The sequence below is a fragment of the Rousettus aegyptiacus genome, unplaced genomic scaffold, assembly GCF_014176215.1.
Source record: "Rousettus aegyptiacus isolate mRouAeg1 unplaced genomic scaffold, mRouAeg1.p scaffold_m13_p_4, whole genome shotgun sequence".
NCBI lineage: Eukaryota > Metazoa > Chordata > Mammalia > Chiroptera > Pteropodidae > Rousettus > Rousettus aegyptiacus.
In genome coordinates, this window is record NW_023416307.1 from 83,440,660 (window position 1) to 83,467,148 (window position 26,489).

Consider the following 26,489-nt stretch of genomic DNA (forward strand, 5'->3'; position numbering starts at 1 on the left):
CTTTTTTAATTAAAATTATTGGGTGACTTTGGTTAATAAAATCATATAAGTGTCAAGTATACAGTTTAATAATATATCGTATGTACATTGCATTGTGTGTTTACTGCCCATGTTCCTTCTGTCATCAAATATTTGACCCCCTTTACCCCTATATACCTTCTCCCTCCCCCTTGCCCTCTGATAACCACTAATTCACTGTACATGTTTATGAGCCTGTGTGTTTGTCATGTTTGTTTGTTGCTTTCACTTTTATATTCCACAAATGAGTGAAATTATATGGATCTCAACTTTTTCTGTCTGACTTATTTCTCTTAACAATAATCTCAAGATCCATTCTTGTTGTCAATAATGACCATATTTCATCTTTTCTTATGGCTAATATTCTATTGTATATGTGTAGCACATTTTCTTTATCCAATCCTCAAAGGGCACTTCAGTTGTCTCCATGTCTTAGCTACCATGAATAATGCTGTGAATATCGGGGTGCATATCTTCGTGGATAAATGTTTTCAGGTTTTTAGTGTAAATACACAGAAGAGAGATTACTTAGACTTATGGTAATTCTATTTTTGTTTTTTGAGGAAACTCCATACTGTTTTCCATAGCAGCTAAACCAATTTACATTCCCACCAGCAGTGCATGAGGGTTCACACACACACACACACACACACACACACACACCCTCTCCAATACTTGTTGTTACTTGTTTTGTTAATAATAGCCATTCTAATAGGTATGAGATGGTATCTCATAGTGGTTTTGATTTGCATTTCCCTAATCGCTTGCACTGTTGAGCATCCTTTTATATGTTTAGCAGTCATTTGTATGTCTTCTTGGGAGAAGTATCTGTTCAGATCCTCTGCCCATTTTTTAATTGGATTGTTTTGTTGTTGTTGTTGTTGTTATTATTGAGTTGTATGAGTATTTTGAATATTTTTTATATTAGGTCCTTATCGTAGGCATTCTTGCAAATATATTTCCTAGTCTGATAGTTGTCTCTTTATCTTGTTGATGATTTCTTTTGCTGTGCAGAAGCTTTTTAATTTGATATAGTCTAATTCATTTATTTCTTACTTTTACTTCCCTTACCTTTGAGATAAAATTCATAAAAATCCCCCCTAAGTCCAAGGTCATGTGTTTAGTACCTATGTTTTCTTCTAAGCAATTTGTTTTTTCAGAAGGGAACTTTAACTTTGATGATTTGTTTTTTTCTTTACAAGCTCTAAGAGGATAGTTCTATTTGGGTAGACCAAACTTCAATCTATCTGATTCGTAAAGAGGTAAAATATCTCCTTACTTCATTTGTGGACTGATTCATCTGCTATATACAAGATCTGAAATGAAGTTGGCCTTTTCTGATTCTTGTTCTCACAAAGTCATTTTTTTAGGCACAGCTATTATTTCACTAGCCACTGTTTTTTTTTTCTAGGACTAGGACGGAGATAATCAGCAATAGTTAATGCTGTTGTGTTGTTGAACATTTTCAGCTCTCCTAACTTTTGACTCACCAGACAGTAATTAGTAAAAATTTAAACTGAATAAGTTGAAAGGCTGAGAAGACAAGACTTTAGAAATATTTTGGTTCTCCAGGACACTTTTTTTTTTTCAACTGAGAAGAAAAACTCATAAGAGAGTAGTGTAACTGTTACCGATGGGGTGATCTAAAATCCGTTGTTGCCCTGGTGGCACTGAGGGGTCTTGTGTTCTTTCCACTAATGCAGTAAAGAATTACAGATCAGCAAGTTTTTGAAAAAAAAAAAAATGGAAAATACATTTCAAGAAAGAAATGGACTATGACAAAGAAGGCCGTAGTATTGTGGAATTCAGGAAGTAAACCGTATATTGTGGCTTTTATGGGTGGTTATAGTAGTGGTGTAGATGATTGGCATGTAAGGTCATTTTGATTGATATTTAGCTATTATACAACCCTTTGTCTACTGCACATGCGGTTAACTATAATTCAGGCTGTTATAATTAGATTCCTGACCTTCCAGGCATATGCATGATATTATAATGATGGTATAATGAGCTAAGGTTACTAAAAAGTTAGAGTAGTACTAACTGAATAAATGCTTGTGGCTGGACTAAACTAGTAGCTATTGTATGGCTTTTTACTTCTTTGTGCCCCAGGATGTAGGGGTAATTTATAATCATAAAATGGGTATTTTAGGGATATCCTAAAGGAGGTCTTTGGATGGGGTCTTTATTCCCCACTTGCTCTTGTCTGTCTAACTACCTAACATAACCGAAAAGAAAACAAATTTTTGGCTCATAATGAAGACAGCTTTGGTAAATACAGTTTCTGTTTTTCCAAATATGGGCAGTGAGAGAGAGACAGAGAGAGAATGTTATCTATACTTAGTTTCAGAGGAAGATGAAAAATAGTCATCATGATTCACTGATAAACTTTGGGCATATTTGTGTTCTTTTTAAGCAATCCAAAATATGTGCTTAATGAAAAGTTTTGACTTTGTCATACGTGCCTTTACATAAATTAATTTCTTATGGAAATTTTTGCTTTCTAAGAAATTTTATTAGTATTGTAGAATACGATTTTCCCAAAATATATTTTTGAAAACTCTTTTAGAAGCAATTATTCTCTTAAAGGCAGAGATCAGACCAGCCTATTATATTTATTATTATTTTAAAATGTGCATTAGCAACATGTACATATGTGCAGCATATGTATATAGCACATTAGTTTTTAATACTAAGCCCCCTTTGAAAAGTATCTATATCTTGTTTGAGGTGGATATTACACAGCTCTACGTTTGTCAAATTTAAATCTTACACTTTGAATGGGTTCATTTTATCATACGTAAATTTTATTTTAATAAAGTTTATTAGAATAAATAAAAATCCCTAATGTCTTTCAAGTTAAAACTAAAACAGACAGTGTTTAAAGGTGAAGCAACATGTAAATACAAATTCTAGACTGGTTCCGTTATCACCCTTCAGGAGCCTCATTGGATGCTTTTCGAAGTTGGGGACATCATGATATTAGTGGATGTCAGGTAATAAAGCAGACACCCTTATGATTATTCCATGAATATTACCTCACCCAACTATGTGGCTATTATTATTATTCACAGTTATAATTGAGAAAGTTGAAACTAAGAGAGCTTAAGTTGTTTGCCCAAAGTCAAAAACATCAGTGGTAAAGCTGAGATTCACGTTCAAACAATTTGGTTTTACCATCTGGGCTTCTTAAACTCTGTACTACATTACTTCCAAATACTTATCATTCCTAAATAAATTATATTTTAAAGCATTTAAGTAATTCTGTAATCTCATATTCAGCCCAATATTTCACAATAGAAAGGGATATTGTAACTTTTTTTCTATTCCATTTTTTTCTTGTAACCTTAGTTTCTTTAATTCAAAATTGTATGTATACACATTCATAGCACTGTTTAGACATATCTATGGGGGAAAGTGTTTTTGTATTCATAGGGGTTGTGGTTGTGGTTGTTGAATTCACTATATGTAATTCTCAAAGAGAATCTAAACTAGTTATATCCCATTCTTAATTAAAATCAAGTTTGCTATTGTTAATATGGCAAAAGATGTGATTTGAAATGAGAAGTTAGTGTATTTGCTATTAAGCTTATATCCTACTTTGGGGTACTTTCATTTACATTGAGAGCTTAGAAGATCAAAACTTCAAGGTATTATGATGTATACACATAGCAAGTTAGTTGCCACTTCTGATTTGTATGTCCTAACTTAAAATCAGATTATATTACTATCTACTTACTGTGTAAATTCACAGACTAGTCCTTAGATAATAAAAAAGTGTGTGATAGATATTCATACTAAAATATTATAGAATTTAAAATAATATCTTCCTGTTTGTATAACTTTCAGTGTTCAACCAAGTATAATAAATGTTTATAACTTCAGGTTTATTTTTATATGATTATTGCAATGATTTAAAACAAAGAATCATATGATTGATGAGGGACTTTATTTTCTCAATAGGTACCTGCTACTAATACCTATGTGTAATTGTTAATGAAATTGTTAGAACATAATCAACCACAGATATGGAAAGTCTCAGTTTCAATAAACATGCTTTAAAGAATTATTTAACTAATATAATTATTCTAAATTTTCAAATAATATGCAAGTGATAAATGACCTCTAAATTCGTGCATGCTTTTATTTACATTAAAAACTGAGGCAAAGCTACTTATATGCATTTAAGGAATTAGAGACTTAAGTTTATTTTAACATGAGGACTGATGTCTAGCTCACACAATGATAAAATATTAGAATGAGGAGGAATATGAGAAAATCTCTAAGCAAGCAGAATCCAAAAAGAGAGGGCAACTATTATATCAAAACCCAGCCAAGCAGAAATTACTTGGATGCAGTAAGTTTATATATTTTCTCTAGAAGAACTAATTGTACATCATGGAGAAACATGACTATAAGCCAAAACATTCAATGAATAACCCTGAAAAGGAGCCTCTGTACAAACTAATGACTGCATAGTATGGATTGAAGAGTTGAACCTTTCATCTAGGTTTGCACTTTTCTGAAATTTAATCTACTTTCTACTCTCATTTGACACTTAAAACAGATTGTGCATGAAAGATAATGTGAGTGTATAATATTAATTATGAGTAATATATTAAAGTAAGAAATTATGAGGACATTAGCCCCAAGACAAGGAACATAGACAACAAATATGAACCTACAGTAAGAATATTTCTTTGGAGCAATCTTTTAGCCCAGATAGGAGGTGCTTGCAGAATTCTTAAGAAAATAAATAATCCTCAAATGCCTTAAGTGAGGTCAGATGATTATAGCTATCTGGCAGGAGGATTAGGCATCTCTACTAAAGAAAAACTTGGCAATTAACTCTACAGTACTGTAATAAAGTGATGACAACTCAGCTCAAATAGACAAATTAACAATAGCTTTGTGTAGATAAAACCTACAGAATGTAGTTGATCATTCTTTTTCATGTTGGTGCTCTGAGAATCATAGAATGAGAGTGATAAAACTTTATTTTTCTTGGGGAAAAATTACGTTTTATATTGTGCTAGATTTAGTTATGTGTTTTTGACTAAATGGCTAAGTGTCTTTCCACTTCCCATCTTCTGAAACTAATTAGTTGCCAAGTCCTGCAAAGTATACTTGTGTAATGTCGCCTATCTGGCTCCCTCCTAATACCAGCCATTTGTTCTATCTCCTCTGCCAGTGTCCTTCATAAGCATTCATTATAAGTTTCTGCCCTAATATTATGGCCTCTGTACTAAGTCTTTTTTATAATTATTCTATACTTCACATTCCAGCCAGAATTATCTTCTAAGTAATCTGGACAATATTATCATTTATTATTAAACTCCACAGTGACTCCTCATTACATGTCTTTACCTTTTCAGTTTTCCATCATATTAAATTCTGGCAAACTCTATCATCCAGTCAAACAACTCCCTTTACAGTTCCATGAATACACCAATGTCGTGTGTGTGTGTGTGTGTGTGTGTGTGTGTGTGTGTGTGTGTGTAATTTGAATATTTGGTTGTTTTTTCATTCTGAAGAATATTTTCTTCTTCCCTTATCAAATATTATCTAATATCTCAGTTGTGATTTATTCAGTATTTTTGGTCAGTTCTCCAGAGCAAAACTGATCAGTCTTCCACTTGGATACCTGAAGTTTCATACTGCCATTTGTTACAGTCATTATCTTGTCAAAAGCCTCTCTGACTGTAAGCACTGTTGCCTACAAGACAATGTCTTATATTTCTTCAGCCTTTTGCAATTGATACAGAGCACTGTTTTCAGAAAGAAAATCTACAAAAGTTTTATTTTTTAATTTGTTTATAGACAGATGTAAATAAAGTGGACTCAAATTGTTTATGTGTCTGAATGAAGAGAGAATATATATTTTTGTCTTCCGCTGTATCCCCAAAGTAGCATAGTGATGGCTCATTAAAACACATCTGTAAATATTGGTTTCGTGAATGTTTAACTATAGAGTTTTCTAGACCTAATGAGACTATCCTAATTAAATTGATGGGAAATCAAAAACACTTATCTAGTATCCTCTAAAGGACAGAGAAAACCAAGAAATAATCTTTTATTTACATCTGAGTGAAACAAATTTTCAAAATTAATAAATACTACATTTGTTCAAAATATATATCCCAGAATTTATTTTGTGTAAACTGTATTTATTTTAATAATTAATCTGTTTTATCATTTTGAGAAAATGACATTACAAAGCATTTGCACTACAATTTTCACAAAGTATTTTTAATATTCTTAATCTCAACATAGCAAATCACTGAAACAATAATTTTCTCTGTTTTTTTTTTTTTTTTTTTCCTCCTAGATAAAACATATCTGTATCACTGGCTGGGTGTAATGCAAGAAACAGACAAAGATGAAGTGGACACATGTTCCTTTTTTGGTCATAATATCACTCCTCAGCTTGTCAAAAAATCACCTGTTCCTGTCACAGCTTATTCCAGGTAAGTGCCATACGTTTGTTTCATCAAGCCTTGACCAGTATTTGCTTTATATTCTTTTTTATTGTGTGTGTTGTTCAAATTTGTTTATTTTCTTTGAAATTTGTAAGTCTGTGTGAATGGTTCTTAAGTGTGTGTGCTGGTAAATTTCCGGGATTAAATATCATCCTTGAATAAAAGCACTATATTAATTCTCAAGAGAAACTGAAGAAATTCAGAAAACTCACTGTTACTGAAATGTAAGAAGTTATTATGTTAACTAAGTAAATTAAAGCGGTGAAAAACCATTATAGTAAGAAATGCGTAGCACACAAAAATAGCAATGTCATAATTCATGGAAAAAGAACAAAAAAAGTGCAATCTTCAAAAGTGAAATTTTTCTAGAGTAGCAACATGTTAATTAACAGACTGAATAATGTCAGAATAAAAATGCAACATGCTGATGAATCACTGCCATAGTTACTGTTGTTTTTGGTGACGCTAGAAACCTGTTTCCTTGAAGTCATCATTTTATTAATGGTGCTAGAATAGCATCGCTTTAAAAAGCTTTACTTAAACTCTTTTATGGGAAATTGCCTATGTGTTATGGTAGAGAAAAACGAAAATATATATTAATATACTAATCAAAATATTATTTTAACTTTTCTCTTAGATAAAACTATGGGAACAAATTATGGTTATTTGGATGTATTTAATAAATCATCATCATCATTTAGCCAAGTTATTCATAAAAGAATGGTATTCTTTAACCAAACTCTAAGTTTGACTTTAATTTTTTATTGTTACATTTATTTTAATGTTCAGCAACTAAGTATAACTTATATGTATCCACATACAAATCAGGTTTTTTAAACAATCCAGAGACTTGATTTTTTTTTTTTTCCTTGTGGAGTTAAGATTGAAATTTTGATCTAGAAAATAAGGGAGTTGTAAACAAACAGATGGGTTTATATCTGTTAATAACATTTCCATAGGTTGGAGGTATGCAGAAAATTGAAAATCTGTTTTAGTAAAGTGCAATCTAGTTACTCTCTAGTGAATTATGTTAATGCATTTAAAATATCACGGTTTTATTTTTAACGTGTTCCTGCAGGTTAATCCTTCCCTTGAAGTACTGTGTTGAGTATTGGTTAAAATTAGAAAATGAATCAAATATCATAAAATGACAATACAAAAAACATATAATCTATTTAAGTATGTGAAAAATACAAATTTAAGTACAAAATAATTTACTTTCAGACTGTCAAGATAAAGAGGACATTTACATGAAAGTGTTTTGAAAATCATGACTATAGACAAAGATGTATAGCTACAGACATAGATTAGATAGATATAGCGACAGATGTGATAGAGATGGAGACGGAGACGGAGATGGAGAAAGAGAGAGATATCGCTTAGGTATGACTGTTAGCAGTTTGGTGTAAAGCATACCAGTTTAAGCTAATAACTGCTTCAGGTCAACAGATATAATCAGGTAATCAAATCTCAAAATGGTCAAATGTGGTTTGAATCATCTTTTTTCATCTATGTATCTGGAAGAAGGAATGCATGCATGAATGTATGTGGTAGGGGCGGTATAAGGCTGTTCTCTGGACTAGAAAGCTACCATTTCATTCAAGAAGAATGAAAGGTAAGGTTTATCTATGGAATATAAAGCTGCCTTTTTTTCAAGAAGAATAAAAAGTAAAATTCATAAAGTTTATCTGTGAAATACAAAGTTATCTTTTATTTAAAGAAAATATTATATACTTTCAGAGACGACAAATCAATTTGAACATTTAGGTCCAAAATTTGTCAAAACTCTGCAATTACTATCTTAGATGCAAGTACTTTTAAAACTAAAGATAATTAAAAATACATAAATTTATTGTTCTATGCACTGTGTACATTGGTTGCAAAGCAAGCAATTAGTTATAAACTAGTTTAAAATACGTCATACAGATTAATAACTCAGGGCCCATGTTAAGGAAACACCTTAAAAAGAAATAAGAAATGGGATGTATAAAGTTAAATGTTTTTCCTTTTTAGGACCACAGAGTTCAAGAATTATTTTAAAGTCATTTACCTGTCAAAAGAATATACTGTTAACTTTCGAAAGGCACACCTGCAGAGTGCAAATCATTTTCATAACTACTTTCATCTAGGAGGTTTGATTTTAGGCAAGGAAGATGAGAAATCTTACTGAAAGGAATCAACAGGCTCAGAATCTCCCCCTCCTTCGTACTAATCTCAGAATAAAGTGAGGTCCTGATTCTTTTTGTTGTTGCTATTCTAGCTTTATTACGTTTGGGTCCTGGACCTGGACTGTTTAGTCCAGCTCAGAGGGAGTAAAGGTGGGAAGATGAAATTTAAATGACTAAAAAAGTTTCTAACTCAACTGATTTACTTCCCCTCTTTCTCTTAAGAAAATAGTCTTCTATTAGAAAGTTATTTCAAAAATATAAATGGAAAAAAAAATGTGCCTCGGGGGATAAAATAAAGTGCAGTAAAAATAGCCATCATAATGTAGATTATTTTATTACCACAAAAATATAGAGATTTTTAGTCAAGCTGTGAATTGGTTACCTGGTATAAATAAACATGGTAACATCATTTGAACGTAATGCTGGAGCGGATGGATTATCCAACTCATGTTTTCTATTTTCTATTTTCTATTTTGTCTCCCTATGTAATACATTTTGAAAACTGCTGTGATGTTGTACAGTATTGTATGTGAAGTGGTTGGTGTGTCAGGGCAGTGACTAGAAAATACTTGTATATTTTAAATCAAGAAATATTACCTTTGATAAATAGTAAATCAGTTTTAATAGAAAAGAAATGATTAAGAAGTAGATTCTAGAAATGATTGGGCCTCTCCAGCCATTTTAGTTGTTGCCGTCCTTGTATTTAGCTCAATAAAACCGCCCTATTTATTAAAACCATTTCTAGACATTCCTCTTGTCAATATACCTCATCTTTATTTACATATAAAATCCTCTTAAAACACAACTGTGGTTATCTCTTGAGGCATACCGTATCTGGGCTATGTCGCATCTTTATTTAATCTATCCTACAAAGGGATCTGACAGGCACCTGTCTTTACATTTAAATATCCACCTCTGATTGCAACAGATGTCAAGAAGACAATGAAAGATAAATGTTAAATAATAGGTTTCAAAAATATACATTTTGCATATAGAGTATTAAATTAAATATTTAAAAATGTAGGGCTTACAAATATTGATTTTGAAGTGTATATTGCAAATTTTAAATGGAAATATATGGAGAGAGGGAAGTACTCACAATTGTATTTCTATTTGAATAAATGCAACAGCCCACTTGAAAGTTAAACATGATTTATTTTTTCCTCTCTATTTTCTAAATGTGCGGTAGTGTTGTTCTTCATTAAAGATGCAGATGCCGACAGGGTTACACATGCCCAGCAGATTTTGACTAGATTTGAGAAATTGTTTCAGATTATTAAAAAAACGAATCTTTGTTATAATGAAAAAAAGTTGAGAGTAAATTTCTGACATTGAAATGTGACCAAATCTTTGTTACTTTTGGAATATATTATTTAACTAATAATGTTGCATGTATGCACCCTCCAAAGGTTTTTCTCAATAGGAATGCTTTTCCTGTGATTAGTCATGATTAGCTTCTACAGCACTGTAGTAAGGACAATGATAAGGAAAATGGATATTATTTAGAATCTATAGAGATTGCTTGTTCATAACCAAATAGTTTAATTTTTTTAACTGCATTCGCTATTCAGAAATTAATCAATTAATTATAAACAACTTAAAAGGTATCTCAGATTAGAATATGATATTCTTTAAAAAGCTATCTCTTTATTAGAGTATGATATTCAGTGTTAACAGTACTTTAACATGTTATTTAACTCTCCTATTATACATTGATAGAGGTGTTTCTATAAACAAGTGATTTGATTTTACATGCCACTCAATAAATCTGTGTGATTACAGAATTCTCCAAAAGTTTGCATATTTTTTTTTAAGATACACTTTAAATGTTTATTAAAAATAAAGTTTCCAAGGGCTTATGGCAGGATCACTGAAAGAGAGAGCCTGGGTTTGAAACCTAGGAAACTGCAATTTTACAAAGACCCCAAATCAATCTGATACACAGAACATTGGAGAACTGTCACTCTTGACAAGGTTTAAGTTGATAAAAGTAATTAAATACATTCAAAATATGTTTTTTTCCTCTGAGGAAATATTTTCATGAAAAAGGGAAAAATTTTTTTTGAAGATATGTTTTATATCTTGCAAGGATTTGGAGGAGCAGATTTGAGGCCACCACTGATTCATATTTTTTTGTCTTTTACTGATATTTCTTGTTCTTTTTATCTCATAGCAATATTTATAGATTTTTTAAAAAGTATAATATTTTGCATTGGATGAAAAATATTAGTTAAAGACAAAAACTCTTTGAACTGAGAGATCAGCGAAATGTAACCTATATAATTAAAAATGGCTTTATATAGCTTTAGTTCTGCCTATTGGATACAAGCACCCCTAAATTTTGTCAAATTCTTAATAAAGTATTGACTCAAACTTTAAGTGGCTGGGAATCTATATCCAGCTTAAAATAATATGTCAATTATCTAAATTTTCTGTAAAAAAAGACTAAGAACCAGAGTTGCATTATGACTTATGAGAGCCCGAGGTACTTCTGCATTTGTGGGCTGCTTTCCTTCATAAAAGAATAGTAAACTTTTAATTTTAAAATTCTGTTGGCATTCAATTCTGTTGAATATAAAAGTCAATTTCATCTTCTGATTTTAGAATAAATTAAAATATTTGCATGGCCCCTAACTGTATTGCTGACCCACAGTGTGGCACTGTGTCCAGTGGGTAAGCCAGTTCTGTTAAGAACTATGAAAAGACAAAGTATACATTTATGACTTATGCCTAAATGTGGTACCTAAAAACAATCTTTACTAAAAATGAAATGCAATAAAAACTGATTCACACTTTTTATATACCTTATAGAAATTTAGAACACCATAAAATAAAAGAAGCCAGAAATTTTCTGAATGTTACTTTTTACAATTTAAATTTAATAAAATAATAATGGACCCACCTATACCAAAAAAAGGAAGGAAGGAAGGAAGGAAGGAAGGAAGGAAGGAAGGAAGGAAGGAAGGAAGGAAGGAAGGAAAGAAGGAAAGGAAGGAAGAAAAAGAGGGAGGGAGAGAAGGAAAGAAAGGCTATTCAGGAAACATCAAGAATATCGAAATGTTATAGTGGAGAAAAGATGGCTTTAGGTTCAAATAGGCTTGTGTTTGAACAATATCTCTGGTTTATATTATTTGTGTTACCTTGGTCAAAAAATTACTTTCTCCTTGTGTCAATTTACCCCTCAGAATGAATGTCAGAACTAGCTTGTATTGTTGTATTGTTTCTGTACTATAATACAGAAACCAAGAAGATTTTATATATAAAATGTGTTCTTACTGACATTGATAATAATGTTGTTATTATCATCTATAAATGGTTGTTACTGGCCTGTACTATATGGTCATGGTGGGGCAGTAACCACGTATATATTCCATTGAGGGAAAATAGGCATTAAGATGAGGTTCTGTGGTAGATGCAAAAAGATGTCATTGCCAAATATCCTTTAGAGACCAGAACCAAAGCTTGAGAAGTCGTGGAAAACTTCACAAAACAGGTAAACAAGATAAGAGTCCATAAGAAAGTTAACTTTTATTAAGTACCCATGTAAGCTAGGTAGTCATTTTAGTTTTAGTTCTATGTGGATGAAAAGGGGTGTGTGAGAAAGAAAATCTCAGGCTTATGCCAAGAGATAGAGCTCTGATGACTGTCATGACTTGTTTAGTTCAGTAGAAAGGAAAAGTATGTATTAAGGGATTTTTGAACATGAGTCCAGAGAGAGATTTGAAGTTCAAATATTGAGGAGCCTTTGATACTATGCCAAGAAGTTTTGAATGTAACCTCTGGTTAATAGGAAGTTAACGGGGGAGTTTAAACAGGGAAATAACCAAATAAGGTCATTTTTTAATTGTAATCTAGTGGAAGTATAGTACATAAACCTTTTTTTAATTTTTTAAATTATTGATTCAAAAAAGATTTACTTAGCACCTACTATTTCTTGGTAGTATTTAAGATTGGAAGAGACTATGTGAGTGAAGATAATCTTGTTATCTTCTTTTATCTGTTTCTCTGGAACAGAGGAAACAGAGGAAAAATAATAAAACCCAATTGCATATCTAATTATCCAGTTACTATAAATTATTATGATAGTAGAATGAAAAAAACTGGAGATGTTTGAAAGTATTATCAATACCTAAAAGAATAAATGGTACATGGAAATTATCCACTAAACGTTTATGGATAAATGAATAAATTAATGAGAGGAAGAGGTTTCTGAAAATAATATGGCAGAGGCCTCTTCATCATCAGGTAAACAGAAATGGAAAAGAGACAGGTCTGAAAAAATACATAGGCTATAGAATCAGAAAAACTGGGTAATGCTGGGAGTGAAGAGGAAGGGAGAGAAAAGAGTCAAGAATGACCCCAAGATTAATTGGTAGAGGAAGGGCCAGTGGTGGTGTCATTAATGAAATTTGGTAGCACAGAGTGCCGCACTATGATTTGACATACATTTCTTAATAAGTGATTCACAATATGTAATTGCTTTAAAAGGTAAAATAGAAAGTATATAAGCATAATAGTAAACTTTGATTTGATTTTAGGACCAGTATTTTCTTTATGTTTTTTTCTGGACTTAAAGTTTAAAATGAATTGTAATGCTATTTAAATGCACTACATATACACACATATATACATAGATATGTACATATGTATGTGTTATATACATATATGCATTATTTACCATATATATTTACATATGCACTATTTGCTATTGTCTCTTATATACAGATTAACACCAGTCAAATTTCCTAGTCAATTAACCAAGTTAATATTAACACTCATAAGATTAATACTCTAACAAAACTATGGAGTAAATGTCTATTAAAATATGAGTATGTCATTTATTCTTTTAATATAATTGTGTTTCTCATACTTTTCCCTTATATTTCTTTACGAACATACATACATTTTAAAAATTATTTGATTATTACGTCAATTGGCATTGTGATATGACCTTGGTTTCCTTTTTTAAAAATATATTTCTGTGTTTGTGGTAGTAAACGAGATTGGAAATGCCATTGATGGAACTGTCAAATCTTGAAAGAGAACAATCCTTAAAAAGAATAAAATACATTCTTTAATTTCTAGAGAACGTCACTCAGTTTAAGATGAGATCTTAATAACTAGAAAAGTCACCAGCTGTATTCAATTCCATGGCTTTTTATTAGCCTTGGTCTACTAGGGGTGGGGCTTTATCTAATTGTTTAAGTAGATGGAAGCAAACTATCCAGCACAGTCAGCTACAAGACACTTAGTGAAGACACTCCTATTTGTAATCTAGCTGTAGAGCCCAGGACCATTCTGCTTTGATGATATGGCCTTTGTGATGAAAATGGCTTGAAAAACCCCATGTGCCGCATTGCCCACCTAATTAAGCCATCAGCATGCATTGCAACAAACTGAGTGTCTCATATGGAATGGCCTGAGTAATTTTTGCTCCTCTATTGCTTGGTTAATAGAAAGAGGTGCTGTTCTAGATTATGACTGATAGAGGTTATATGGTACAGCTGTTGTAATTGTGCCTGAGGGTAGAGAAAGCCTTTCGTAAAAAATTCTCAATTTGCCCGAGACACTGTCATCACTTCATTTCACTATTTTTTCCCTAGATTTCATAGTGAGCATTCATTTATTCTTTTCTTTATTTTCAGCTTTCCACTGTCCCCATGTCTGTGTCCTTTATTATATAGACAGATACAGCCCCTGTCATGTTCTCACAGCAGAATTGCTTTGAAAATGATTTCTATTATTGATTTCATAATCAATAAATAAAATGAGTATTTGGACTATTAAAATACAAAGAATTTATAAATAATTCAACATGAAAAGTTCAATACGTGTGGGTTTTAAAAGTATAAAAATTGTCCTCCTCCCCCCCAAAAAGAATCTACTGTGTAAACTTTGAAGGAAGACATGACTGTATATATTAAATATGTCTATGTCACATATATATGTATCTATGTATATGTATATATGTGTATTTATATATACATAGTCACATATATATAGTCATAGTCATATATATAGGAAATTAGTGTCACAATGTACATATGTGTGTATATACATACATATACATTTAAATATAGATGTGTGCATAAAATAATATTTGTGTTTATTATTATAAATTGTTCATATAGATCTGGTTAATATATACAGGCTGATATGGAGTTTAAAAATATTTTTATGTTCTTAAAAGATTTATCATGATGTGACATTTTTCCCTCAATGTTGATAGTCATTTTCTAAAATATCATGATAGTAGGGTGATTTATCTATGTAAATAACTGAATTTTTTGTTGATGAAAATAATTCTATAGAAAAAAATAACACAGTTCCTTATTTTTCTATCTAAATGATTATTCACCTTTATTTTAATGTTTACCCTTTATAATTTCATAGCTACAAATGAAATTAAATTAAAGACATGAATGGCATAACTACTAATATAAGCTAGGGGTAGGGTCCCAACATCCTATGTTGCCTTTCTTGTTCATGAAATATCATTGCTCATTAGGTCATAGATTTTCCTTATAACCTTGGGTTCCCAATAACTTGTTATTTCTTCAATGGTGCACATTTTTTTCTTTTATTGGATGAAACACAATTGTGGTTTTTAAGTAGTTGTAGAATATTACTTCTCTTTAACAATTTATAGCTGATTTCATGTTTTTTAAATAAACTGAATTCGACAAAGCATAAGGTGACAATGATTGTAATAAGATGCACCATTATGCATGGCTAAGAAAAATTGTAACTACTTAATTTTAATTAAAACATGAAAAGCAACTTAAAGATAGTTCCATGTGATGCATTAATCTGAACAACCTCTTAATGCTTTGAAATTTCTTTCATCTCTTTTGAAGAAGAAGTTGATTTCTCTTGTCTCTAATTTGGAGGCTAACAAACAATTTTGAAATTTTTCAAGGAGTAGACACCTTTTTCTACCTAAGTGTGTCTTCTTTTCTTGAATAACTTAATGTTTGATTCACAAAAGAAATCGATCTGTAGCTATTCCTTCAACAATAAATATTTCCTTCAATAATGTCAGAACTACAAATGAAATTTTGTTTCTAGGCCTCAAATAATAATATTTATTGACGATGGAATTATAGTAGAATCATAGAAGAAATTTTAGATGACAGTTAAACTCAAATTGTATATCCTTCATAAGACAAATAACTAAAGTGACAACAGTTATGACCAAACGATCACATCAAAACTTCTGTCTGACTCATAGCAATTATGAGATGCAATCAACTCTAAGAATGTAGAGTTAGAATATGTGGAGAAAAACTGTCTTTGAATCGATAAATATGATAGATGGATGGAAATTGAGCCTGTCATGTTCTTTATGTTCCTCTAAACTATTTTATGTAAAGGCACACCTAATCACTGGCAACCGACTTTTTTAAATAGATTACTATTTTAAGGCCACACTGTTGGTGAATGTCACGAAAAATATACTATAATAAGAATAGAAACGTGATTACAATTTATCCATTTAAAGGATCATTTTTTTCTTTCAGTTAGAATTGTTTTTCTCAGGTTTAAAAATCTGTTCATCAGAAAATTCAGCCGATTCACTTGGGACTAAATTTCAAAATAGTTGAAATTTCTAATTATGCTTAATGCTGAAATTAATATTGTATTTCTTAATATTCAGCTGTATAGTTTTTTTTCCCACAGAAGTTCCTAGGCAGAAAAAATGTAGTTTCAGTAGATTCTGTGCTCTTTCTGCAAGTTGGCTAGATATCAATTCAATAACAAGAACTGACTTTATAATACTTTACTGTCAAAAGTTTACTAAAACTTAATTATATCCAGAGAGAAGTAGTTGCTAAATATTTACTAATTAAACAATGGATATAATAAAAATTGAAAAATGCTGAATAGAAGGTCATTTTACTCCTTAATTGACCTGTAACTAATATATTGATTGCATTCATTGAATCAATTTGCCAATGAAGTAAAACTTTCTTCATTGAATCCAATTTTTGTTGTCATTCTCTTATGACTATAGTTTTATTGTATTTTTCCACCAAAGAACTTTTATGGTAAAACTAAGTTTTGCTTTGTAAGAAACTGCCAGAATTTTTCTGTACCATTTTGTGTTCCCACCAGTAAAGAAAGAAACTCTGTTGCTCCACATTCTTGTCAGCAATTGGTGCTGCCAATGTTTTGCATTTTAGTCATTCTAAGAAATGTGCAGTAATATTTCATGATTTTAATACTCAAATTTCCAGAAGGATATGATATTAAACATCTTTTGATATACTTATTTGCCATTTGCATTTCTTCTTTGGTGAGGTATTTGTTCATATCTTTTACCCAGCACTTAATTGTGTTTTTATTTGTTTTTGTTGAGTTTTAAAACTTCTTTGTATGGATTTGGATTTGAGTCCTTTATCGTATACATATTTTCCAAATATTTTATTTCAATCTGTCACTTATCTATTTATTCTCCTAATTGTGTCTTTTGCAGAGCAGATTTTTTTTTTTAATTTTAATGAAGTTTAACTTATCAAATATATATATATTTTCTTTTATGGATCACTCTTTTGATGTTGTATCTAAAAATTCATTACCAAACTAAAGTCACATAGACTTCCTCCTAAGATCTTTTAAATATGTGACATTGTCCTTATTACATAAGAAACTTTAAAAATTTAGAAGAATAATCCCCTTGCAGTGCCTAAAGTTTTAAAAAATGATATTGGAACAAATATCTTCTTTAGGTTAGCACTGATCTGTGAAATCAGAATCAAATTTGAAAATGGTAATATTAAATCTTTTTTCCAAATGTTAACAATATTATTTTTTAATTTTCATTATAATTGAAAATAATAGTCTAATCACAAAAAGAATTTTTGGCATCTTAAAATATTAAATGTAGCTGAAAATGAGACAAATAAAATTAAGATTTAAAGGGCAGACCAGAGAAAATTTATGGTAAAAAGGAAGATAATTGTTTAAGAAACCAGTAGTTTCCTGGAGATGAGAGGACAAATTCAGAAATATTACTTGGGTGGAGCAAATTCATGTGGGTCAACTGTCTAATGTGCTCTGGATGCACACGGAGCAGCTGCATATACTCTAGGAAGATCTGAAAATTGATTTTTAAGTATCGCTATGTAAATGTATTATTCAAGTTTTAACCATAAAATTTAGAATTAAGCTATCAATTCACTTTCTTACTATTTGTGTCATGCTGCCTCCTTAAAGATGAGCTGCCTTTTTCTTTCTAGTTCATTTTGATAAGCTTTAATAAGTATAGGAATCAGCTCTTTTAGCAGATTAATTTATTTACAGCAAATAAGCTGAACAATATTAATTAAAAGCATTGGCTTTAGCGTTAAACTTGCTTGGATTGAGTATGAAACGTGTAAACTTGGGAAGCTCACACCAGGATTTTGTGACTTGCTCATTCGTTTTATTTCTTTGTTTTTTTAAAGGAGACAACTTTTGTGGTGTGGCTATGAGTATTACATAAAAGCTGTAAAGTATCTCATATAGTACCTCATCTATGGAAGGCACTCAATAAATAGTACACTGTATTATTTGACAAAAACACGCATTGCTAGTGAGTTTTTGGAAATATGAAGGAGACAGGGAATATAGAGATGAGTTAAAGATTATCAGGTACTTCTGAGCCAAGATGATGATGTCCATGACTGAAACCAAGAATGCGAAGAAAGGAGTTACTCCACATTCACGGAGGCATTAGAAGAAAAAAACACAATGGCATGAAAGAGGTGGATTCTTTGCATTTCCTTATTTAATGTACATAATGGATGTGAGAATAACAAGATACTTTTTCAGAACAGTGAATCTTACCCAGTGCCTTGAACACAGTGCCTTAGATGTTCCAACAGATTATTCAACATGTAATGTAGATACAGTATTCCTCGAATGGAAAATGTTAAGCAGTATAGACATGATTTGCTATGACAACAGATGTGACACAAATTCACTACAACCTAAACCAAAGACAGGAATGCAAACTCACAGAATATATACAAATTTGCTTTTTAAATATATAAAAATGTTAAGTCACCACTGTTCTACTCAAACAGTGACACAATACTTCAGGGTGAAGAAGGGATACATGTAATAACTTTTAATAAACACCGTGACACATATTTATATTTAGACTAGAGCGGTGATTTTGTAACTACTGGATTAATTAACGTGATGAATTTCAAATATGTCAGCAAAAATTCTAGTTTTTGAAAGCATGCCATGAAACAAACAGAAAGATGCCCACAAGTTAACATTTATTTTCTTAGGCATCTTGGTGATAGAAAGACTTTCATATTTTTGTGCTGTTTTAGTGAAATACTTTTTGAGAATACTATATGTCATTTGATTCTTTGCATTTCCTTATTTAAAAAAACACATAAAGACAGAAAGTACATATTGATTCAAGAAAACCACTAGTCTAAAGAGACTGTGAAAGCAAATAATGAAGTATTAAAATGTTGACGAATATTGAACAGGGAAAAGTGTAGCCAGTTACTGTCTGGTAGGTAGAAGTTTTGTTTTATCTGGTTGGTATATTAATATGAATTCTTTATGTTTATATGTAGTCCATTGTGACTTTTGGAATAGTTCAATTATTGAAATAAAGTTTGATTCAATATTATGATATATCATAGTACACTTTGATTTTAACAGATAGAAGAAAAGTTATAGTTTATGAAGAATGACATTTTTTCAGTTAAATTTATAATATGGTAGACCTAGGTGCATTAACTTGATGTAAAAGTCACAGGTTTGCCAATCTGAAAAAAATATTAATAGAAAGGAACAAACATGGTGTTAGAGAATCTCTGATGCATTTATGCATTTTGATTAAGGTAGATAATAAAAAGTAAAAGACAAGATGACTCCAGTAGTTGTTCGATAGGTAGAATTGCCACTAACTTAATTCAATTTTTATGACATTGTTATTTATAAGAATTAGATAATAAATTAACTATAACTTTTAATTGAATGACTACTAAGAAAAAGAAGGAAATTGAAATTTAGGGTAAAAGTATGATTATAAATCAGAACAGTTGGTTAAAATTACTAGAGTCATCAAATTTCAATGAAGGCTGAAAAAGGGATTTAGTATCCAAAACAGCAAACTAATACATGGTAACATGGACAAACAGAATGTATATAAATGCACAAGTTATTTGGAAAATTGGAATCCATGGAATCAGAGTGACCCATTTAGTTAAAATATAGAAAATGCTATGTTAAAATTATTAGAAACAGACCCCAGAAATATCTGGCACAATCAGAAATACTTTACTATTTTCTTTAAATGCATCACATTACATGAGAAAGCAAGTCATGTAACAACAAAATTTATGAGACCTGCTTCAACATAACAACCCTAAAATAAAAAGGAAAAGAAAAGTAAAAAGGCTTATCTATTATATATTTCCTTTAGTACAGAAAATCTGTGGACTCAGTGAAAACAAGCAACTATGTCTTTAGTTTTCCTAGATAGTTCCATTTCATTCTTACCATGCCTGAATAATATGTACATGAATAAAATATTTATTTTATATATTATATATACAAATTATGTGTGTTATGTGACATTTTATTGCATATGTATGGTGTGTGTGTGTATGCAAACATATTCACTATAGGTTAACCGAACAAAGCCAAATTCCATATTGTATTTGGACAATATGTTATTCTTCATCTAGTCTTTATTCACTAGAATTTACAGTTTGACATCTACTTAATTATTATATCTTAGATTTTTGATTGATCAAAGAGATATTTTAGCAATTATTTATTAGAGATTTAGGATAATTTTAATGCGATGATTAACACATTATTTGGGGGCTGTCTCTAAAGAAATAAAAAATCTACGTTAAACAAAAGCTGAAAGTTAAATCTTATTCAATTTGTTGATAATTCATCATGTTCTTTAATTAAGCCAGCAATATTTTTACATTTATAATTTAATTAAAGGATGGCTTTGCAGAATTTTTCCATAAGAATATTTGCATGAGTAATATATCTTCAGTGTTACAATGTTAGCAATTGGTAATTGAGGATACATTTTATAAGCAAACTTTGACAAATTAATAATAAATATAAAGAAAGAATGCATTTACAGCCATGCTACTCTGAACAAACCCGATCCTGTCTGATCTCAGAAGCTAAGCATGGTTGGGCCTGGTTAGTACTTGGATGGGAGACAGGAAGGAAGGAAGGAAGGAAGGAAGGAAGGAAGGAGGGAGGGAGGGAGGGAGGGAGGAAGGAAGGAAGGAAGGAAGGAAGGAAGGAAGGAAGGAAGGAATCAAGGAAGGAAGGAAGGAATCAAGGAAGGAATCAAGGAATCTTGTTTACCGTAATTTTAATTTCTGGGTAACAATAGTTTTATCTTCTATGGATACCATTTTTTGAGTATTCCCTATTTGTTCTTCTCTGCACTGATTTTATTTAATCCTTGAAAAGTCTTTGTGAAAAAAAAAACTTATTTTTATTTAACAATTAGCAGTGCCAAGATTTGAACCCAACTGGGATAGTCTTGCTCCAAACCCCTCAACGATATGTCCATACCATGCCTACCCTTTCTGCCACCTTACTGTATATAATTCAGAATCTTCCCAGTCTTGTTTGATACATTTGCAGGTAGGGTAGAACATGATCTACACAGTGCATTAGAAAAGTTGAAAGGTAGAAGCCTCCAGGGAATAAATATATCTCTTTACTATAAGGAAAAGAAATTATGTTCCAGATTTTTAAAGAAAATTCTTGAATTGTATTTTTCTTGCATAAAAACCTACTTTTGTGTTTCTAATTTTTAATCGTTTGTTTTACCACTTCTTCTTTAGTTTGACATTGGGTGTTATATACATTATATATCATATACACATGTCATAAAATACTTAGGGATTGTTTTTTAAGATTGCATTTATCATTTCAGAATGCCATGCTTTTTATCTTTGATACCATTTCCTAATTTACCTTTAAAAAATCAGCAGTTTTAGCTAAAATTTAATAAATTACATAAGTTTTCATTAAATATATTTTCATTACCTAATCATATATTTTCTTAGTCTTTTTTAAAATTCAACCATAGCAATATTAAGATATATATTACATAGCTATAATTTAACATTTCTAGAATTATATGTCATGAATATTTAATTCATTATTTATAATTGTATGCATCAAATTAAGGAATTTCATCTAATTAGAAAAAGGTTATGTTTTATGTATATTAAATACATACATTTTAATATACATATGTTAAAATACATACATTGACAAGATTTTTCATTGAATATTGCATATTTAGTCTTTTTAAGATATCACATTATTTCTAATAAAGCTTTATAAGATTTAAAAATGATATTTGATTTTTTTATAAGTCACTTTCTCTTTCATCATGAATGAATTTAAAATGACAATAACGTGTTTCATGGTATAATTTTACTTTCATATTAAAATGTGTTTTTTCAATTCCACCTAATTTTTTTCTTTGATCTACAAACTTGTATAGAGTCATTTAATCTCTGGTATCAATATAAAAGTCTCAGAAAATTATGTTAAATTTGGAAAGCCTAGAAAAATACTCTCTGTAATTTTCCATATTATTCAATGAATTGTCTGTCTGGAGATATCATAATGTTATTACTACAAATAAGTTAAATAGATTTTCCTTCCACTGAGGGTTAATGATTGAGCATATATCACATACATGTGTATTCATTATAATTTAAAACAATCTACTGTATGATGAACCAATTTAAATTTAAATTTGCACTTAATCAAAACATGTAGGAAACATTTATTTCACTTTATTTTCCAAAAACTCAACGCCATTCTTTTAATATTTACAAATGAAGAAATAGTGATATATTTTTAAAGCAACTGTTCCCTTTACTTTCATATTTTTTGGAAAATATTTCTTTTATAAATATAGTAGTTAAATTTGAATCATGCTGTTATAAAATTCGACATTGTTAGTTTTGTATTCTCCTTTGAGTTTAAATATGTGTTCATTTTCAAAAAATTTCTATAAAACCTTAACTTCTTACATGTGTTATCAAAGACTGGCAATATATTTAATATTACATCTATAGAGTAGTAGTCTCCAAAAAACTTATTACATAATTTTGCTCAGAACTATATTTTATTTCAATGCCTTCCTTTTAGTGACTTGGGTTTCATCTGGAGCCCTAAATATGCAACGATTTTTACCCTGGAATTACTTTTGGCCTTTGGAAGGTCACTGGTTTACAAGTTACTGCCTCCCATAAATTGATCTAATCTTCTGAATAACGGCTGGACATGGTGATGATCAATATTTTATTGCTTCTACATCCTGAAACACACCATGAATTACAGTTAAAATTGTTATCTCCCAGGAACGCAGACACAACAGTAATATACATGTGATGTTACTCTTCAGATTGTGGTACTGTTTATGAAACAAGACTCTGCATGAATGATTTTATTTCAGCACTATTATAACCCTATTTCATTTATAGATAGAACTGCCTTTGACAGTTATCACTCAGTCCTATTAAAGCCCAGAGAAATAAATCATTATGGTTTTACACTGTAATAATCAAGTTTAAATTTTCCTTTGAATCAAATTATTTTAAAGAAGATTTACATCATTATAGTTTCAAGCAGTAGTGTGAATTAAAGATAGTGAAATTTTAGAATAAAAGGCATAAACTAACACTAATAATTTGTATTAAAATATCATAAACTAATATAAAACATAACTGTTGATTCTGACTATAATTATTTTATTGTTATATAATCATCTTTTGTTTATCAAAAATAAATTATAATGTATATCTTATGCATTTTGTCTTTTGCTACCATATTTTCAGTGATTTATTATTTTCACCATTTTTAAAAAATATTTTTTAAAATATTTTAATTTATCTTTATGAGATTTTTTCTTAGTTTTCTTTAGTTTTATACACAAATCCTCTGATCTCTTGTTCATGCTTCACTTGTCAGTCAGTTTCAACATTTGATTTTTTTTGATGTGTGTTATAGCAATCAATATTTGAGGATGTAAATGCTTCTAGTAATCCAGTTTGTTAGTATTATGACTGACCAGAAAATGGAAACTTTCTCTCTTGGGAGATTAAACATGGACATAAAAATAACTATAACCAGAAAATGATTTTTGTTTATTATAATTTTAATCTTATTATCTGTAAATTTTAATTAGTTTCACTGTCACAGGCGTGCACACACACACACACACAAACACTTCAGTTATTCAGTTTTCCTTAAGATAATAGGGAATGGTTCATCTGTTTAAATGATGAATCTAGTTACACAGTTATGAGGCTGAGGTGTGTGCTTGCCATCATTTTCAGCTTCTTCTTAGCTTTCAACTTATCTCAGAAAATATAGTAAACAAAAGTTTCAGAAAGTATCTATCCATATAAGATAACTCAGATGAGTTGGTTTAATTTTACTAATATTTACTAGTTCTTTTATGCATTGATATATTTTTTAATCAAACTGGATTATTAAAATGTGTTCAACATTGAACAAAATATTGTGTATGTAAACACTGAAATGTACATTTAAATGACTTAAAAGTTTATACAGCAACTATGAATTATCTGGATAATTGAGAAAGTAATTTCTAAATAGGAGAAAAGTATGACCAAAGACTATAGTATAAAAAATATTCTTACCCTATGAGAATTTTAATGGTTTAATCACTTACTTTGTTAACATAAATTGGAAAGACTATTAGTAGTGCTTTTAGATTTGCAAGCTTGTTTCAACCTTTCTCAATTTATGTTAGTCCCTGGTTTTCAGAAAAATGCTTTAAACTTAGCATTAGTTTCCTTAGTATATCCTGAGAGAATATACCTTTAATAAATCATCAGGAAAATAAATCAATATATTTAAAAGTTATTTGGGGCTTAGGTCAAACAAATAGTCTAAACAAATTAAACTACTTGATTAAAACTTATGACCAAAAGGATGTCCAACTGAGCTAACATTCATTTAATTAAAAAAAAAAAAAAAAAACAACCCCACACACACACAAACAAAAAACAGCTAAGGGTGTATGTGGAGGGAAGTGTTGGTGGGGGAGGGGCATATCTGGTGAATAATGAAGAGAAAAGTTTGGATAACCAAACACAAATCTATTGAGGACAAATTAAATATATACTATATCCTTCTAAAAGAAGTAATAGCTAGTTAACTAGTTACATGGACCACCTATCTCCCTTCAATGTGTCATATTGTCCAGAGAGTTAAGTTAAACATATTACATAAATGTATAACAAAATTATAGTCGATTTTAAACTCCTTTTCTGAGACTGCAACTGGATTTTCTGTTGTTTTTTTTAAACTCAGTACAAAATATTAATGTTCAAACCATTTTACATAAAATGTATTTTCACATTTGTGATTATGTAGAGTTTGCTTTTACACTGTGACATGGCAAGTAATTTTAATCACATAGAGTTTTGTCAGGGAATGATGCTACTTAAATTCTGGAAACTGTTTCAGAACAAAGAGCACGCAAGCATGAACATATATGTTTTTGCATATAATTTCAAGAGAATGAGAGATTGCCCCAAAGTTGATTCATAGACCCCATATTTATTCAGTGATGAATCACAGAAAAAGCAAGAGTCAAGATTAGGAAAAAAAAAAAAAAATCAGTGTGTGTGTGTGTGTGTGTGTGTGTGTGTGTGTGTGTGTTTGGAAAATAGAGGGAAAATACTTTATGAATTAGTCAAGGCTGAAATTGAAATTCAGGCATCAACAAACATCAAATCCAACTTTTTACTTTCTAATTGTTTGATGACTCAAACATGCAGAGAGATGATTTTGTCATGGTCTATTAAGATATTCAAATCAATTTACATTTTGCTCCGACATAAGTGTACTATCTAGTCAGCCTCTACTTTGCTGATTGACAAGCAATTTTCCCTAGAAAATGATTTATCTTTGTGTTAATTTTTAGTGCATGATTTATAGATTTTATTTTATTTTTCAGTTTAACTACAGATTTGCTGGTTTCCTTTTAAAAGTTGTAACAATAACATTTCAGTTTATCTGTCTACTATCCAAAGTACATTATAAATATTTACAGATATAAAGATATCTATAAACATTGCTGGTACGTCATGATATAAGGAATCACCCTTAATATTGCATCAAAACTTACATTTGCCAAAAGGTACTATATTGTCATTATCTATGAAAGAAGCCATTGGCCACTGATTTTAAAAATATATTTAAGTAGATTGATAAGGATAAAAATCAAAGTATTCTAGGGAGGAATATTTAATTAATTTCTAAATTTAAAAATTCTAAATAAATACCTTAGAGGGAAGTCCAACAAATGACTTCACCCTATCTTCTCGAAAATTTATAGTAATTTATAGATTTCCTGAGAATAATTTAAATCAAACAGGACCAAAGTAACCACTTCAGTCTGTCAATGTATTTAAAATGACAAGAATATCACTAATTCTATCATTTAGTGATAATTGTGTTTAAAGAAAATATGTGGGTACAATTCATTTCTTTTCAATATTCAAAACATCCTAATTAGTAATAAGGAAAAAAGAAAGGTAAATAAGTCACAATATTGCCTGGAATATTTTGGATAATGGGTAAAGTTAATTACTACCAAGAAGGAAATGTGGATATTGGTTATGTGTGGATAGACAACATAAATACAATATTTCAGCTTCTGCTGAGTAAAATGGAATTTAGAGGGCCCTAACAAAATATGCATATCATTGTTTTGTTTTTCTTAAACAATTTTGCATGACTAAATTTCTATTGTCACCTTTTAAAATGCTCC

General features: G+C 30.2%; 1 protein-coding gene across 3 annotated transcripts in view; it reads left to right on the plus strand.

The window, feature by feature from the left end:
* The window catches only part of ROBO1 (roundabout guidance receptor 1), a 1,005,278-nt gene that overhangs the window by 133,598 nt on the left and 845,191 nt on the right, over window positions 1-26,489 (plus strand). For all 3 annotated transcript variants that reach the window (XM_036218858.1, XM_036218857.1, XM_036218860.1), the window contains exon 2: window positions 6,347-6,485. In XM_036218858.1, coding sequence (XP_036074751.1) covers window positions 6,398-6,485 — 88 coding nt within the window. In that variant the 5' untranslated portion in view covers window positions 6,347-6,397. The remainder of the gene's footprint in view (window positions 1-6,346; window positions 6,486-26,489) is intronic.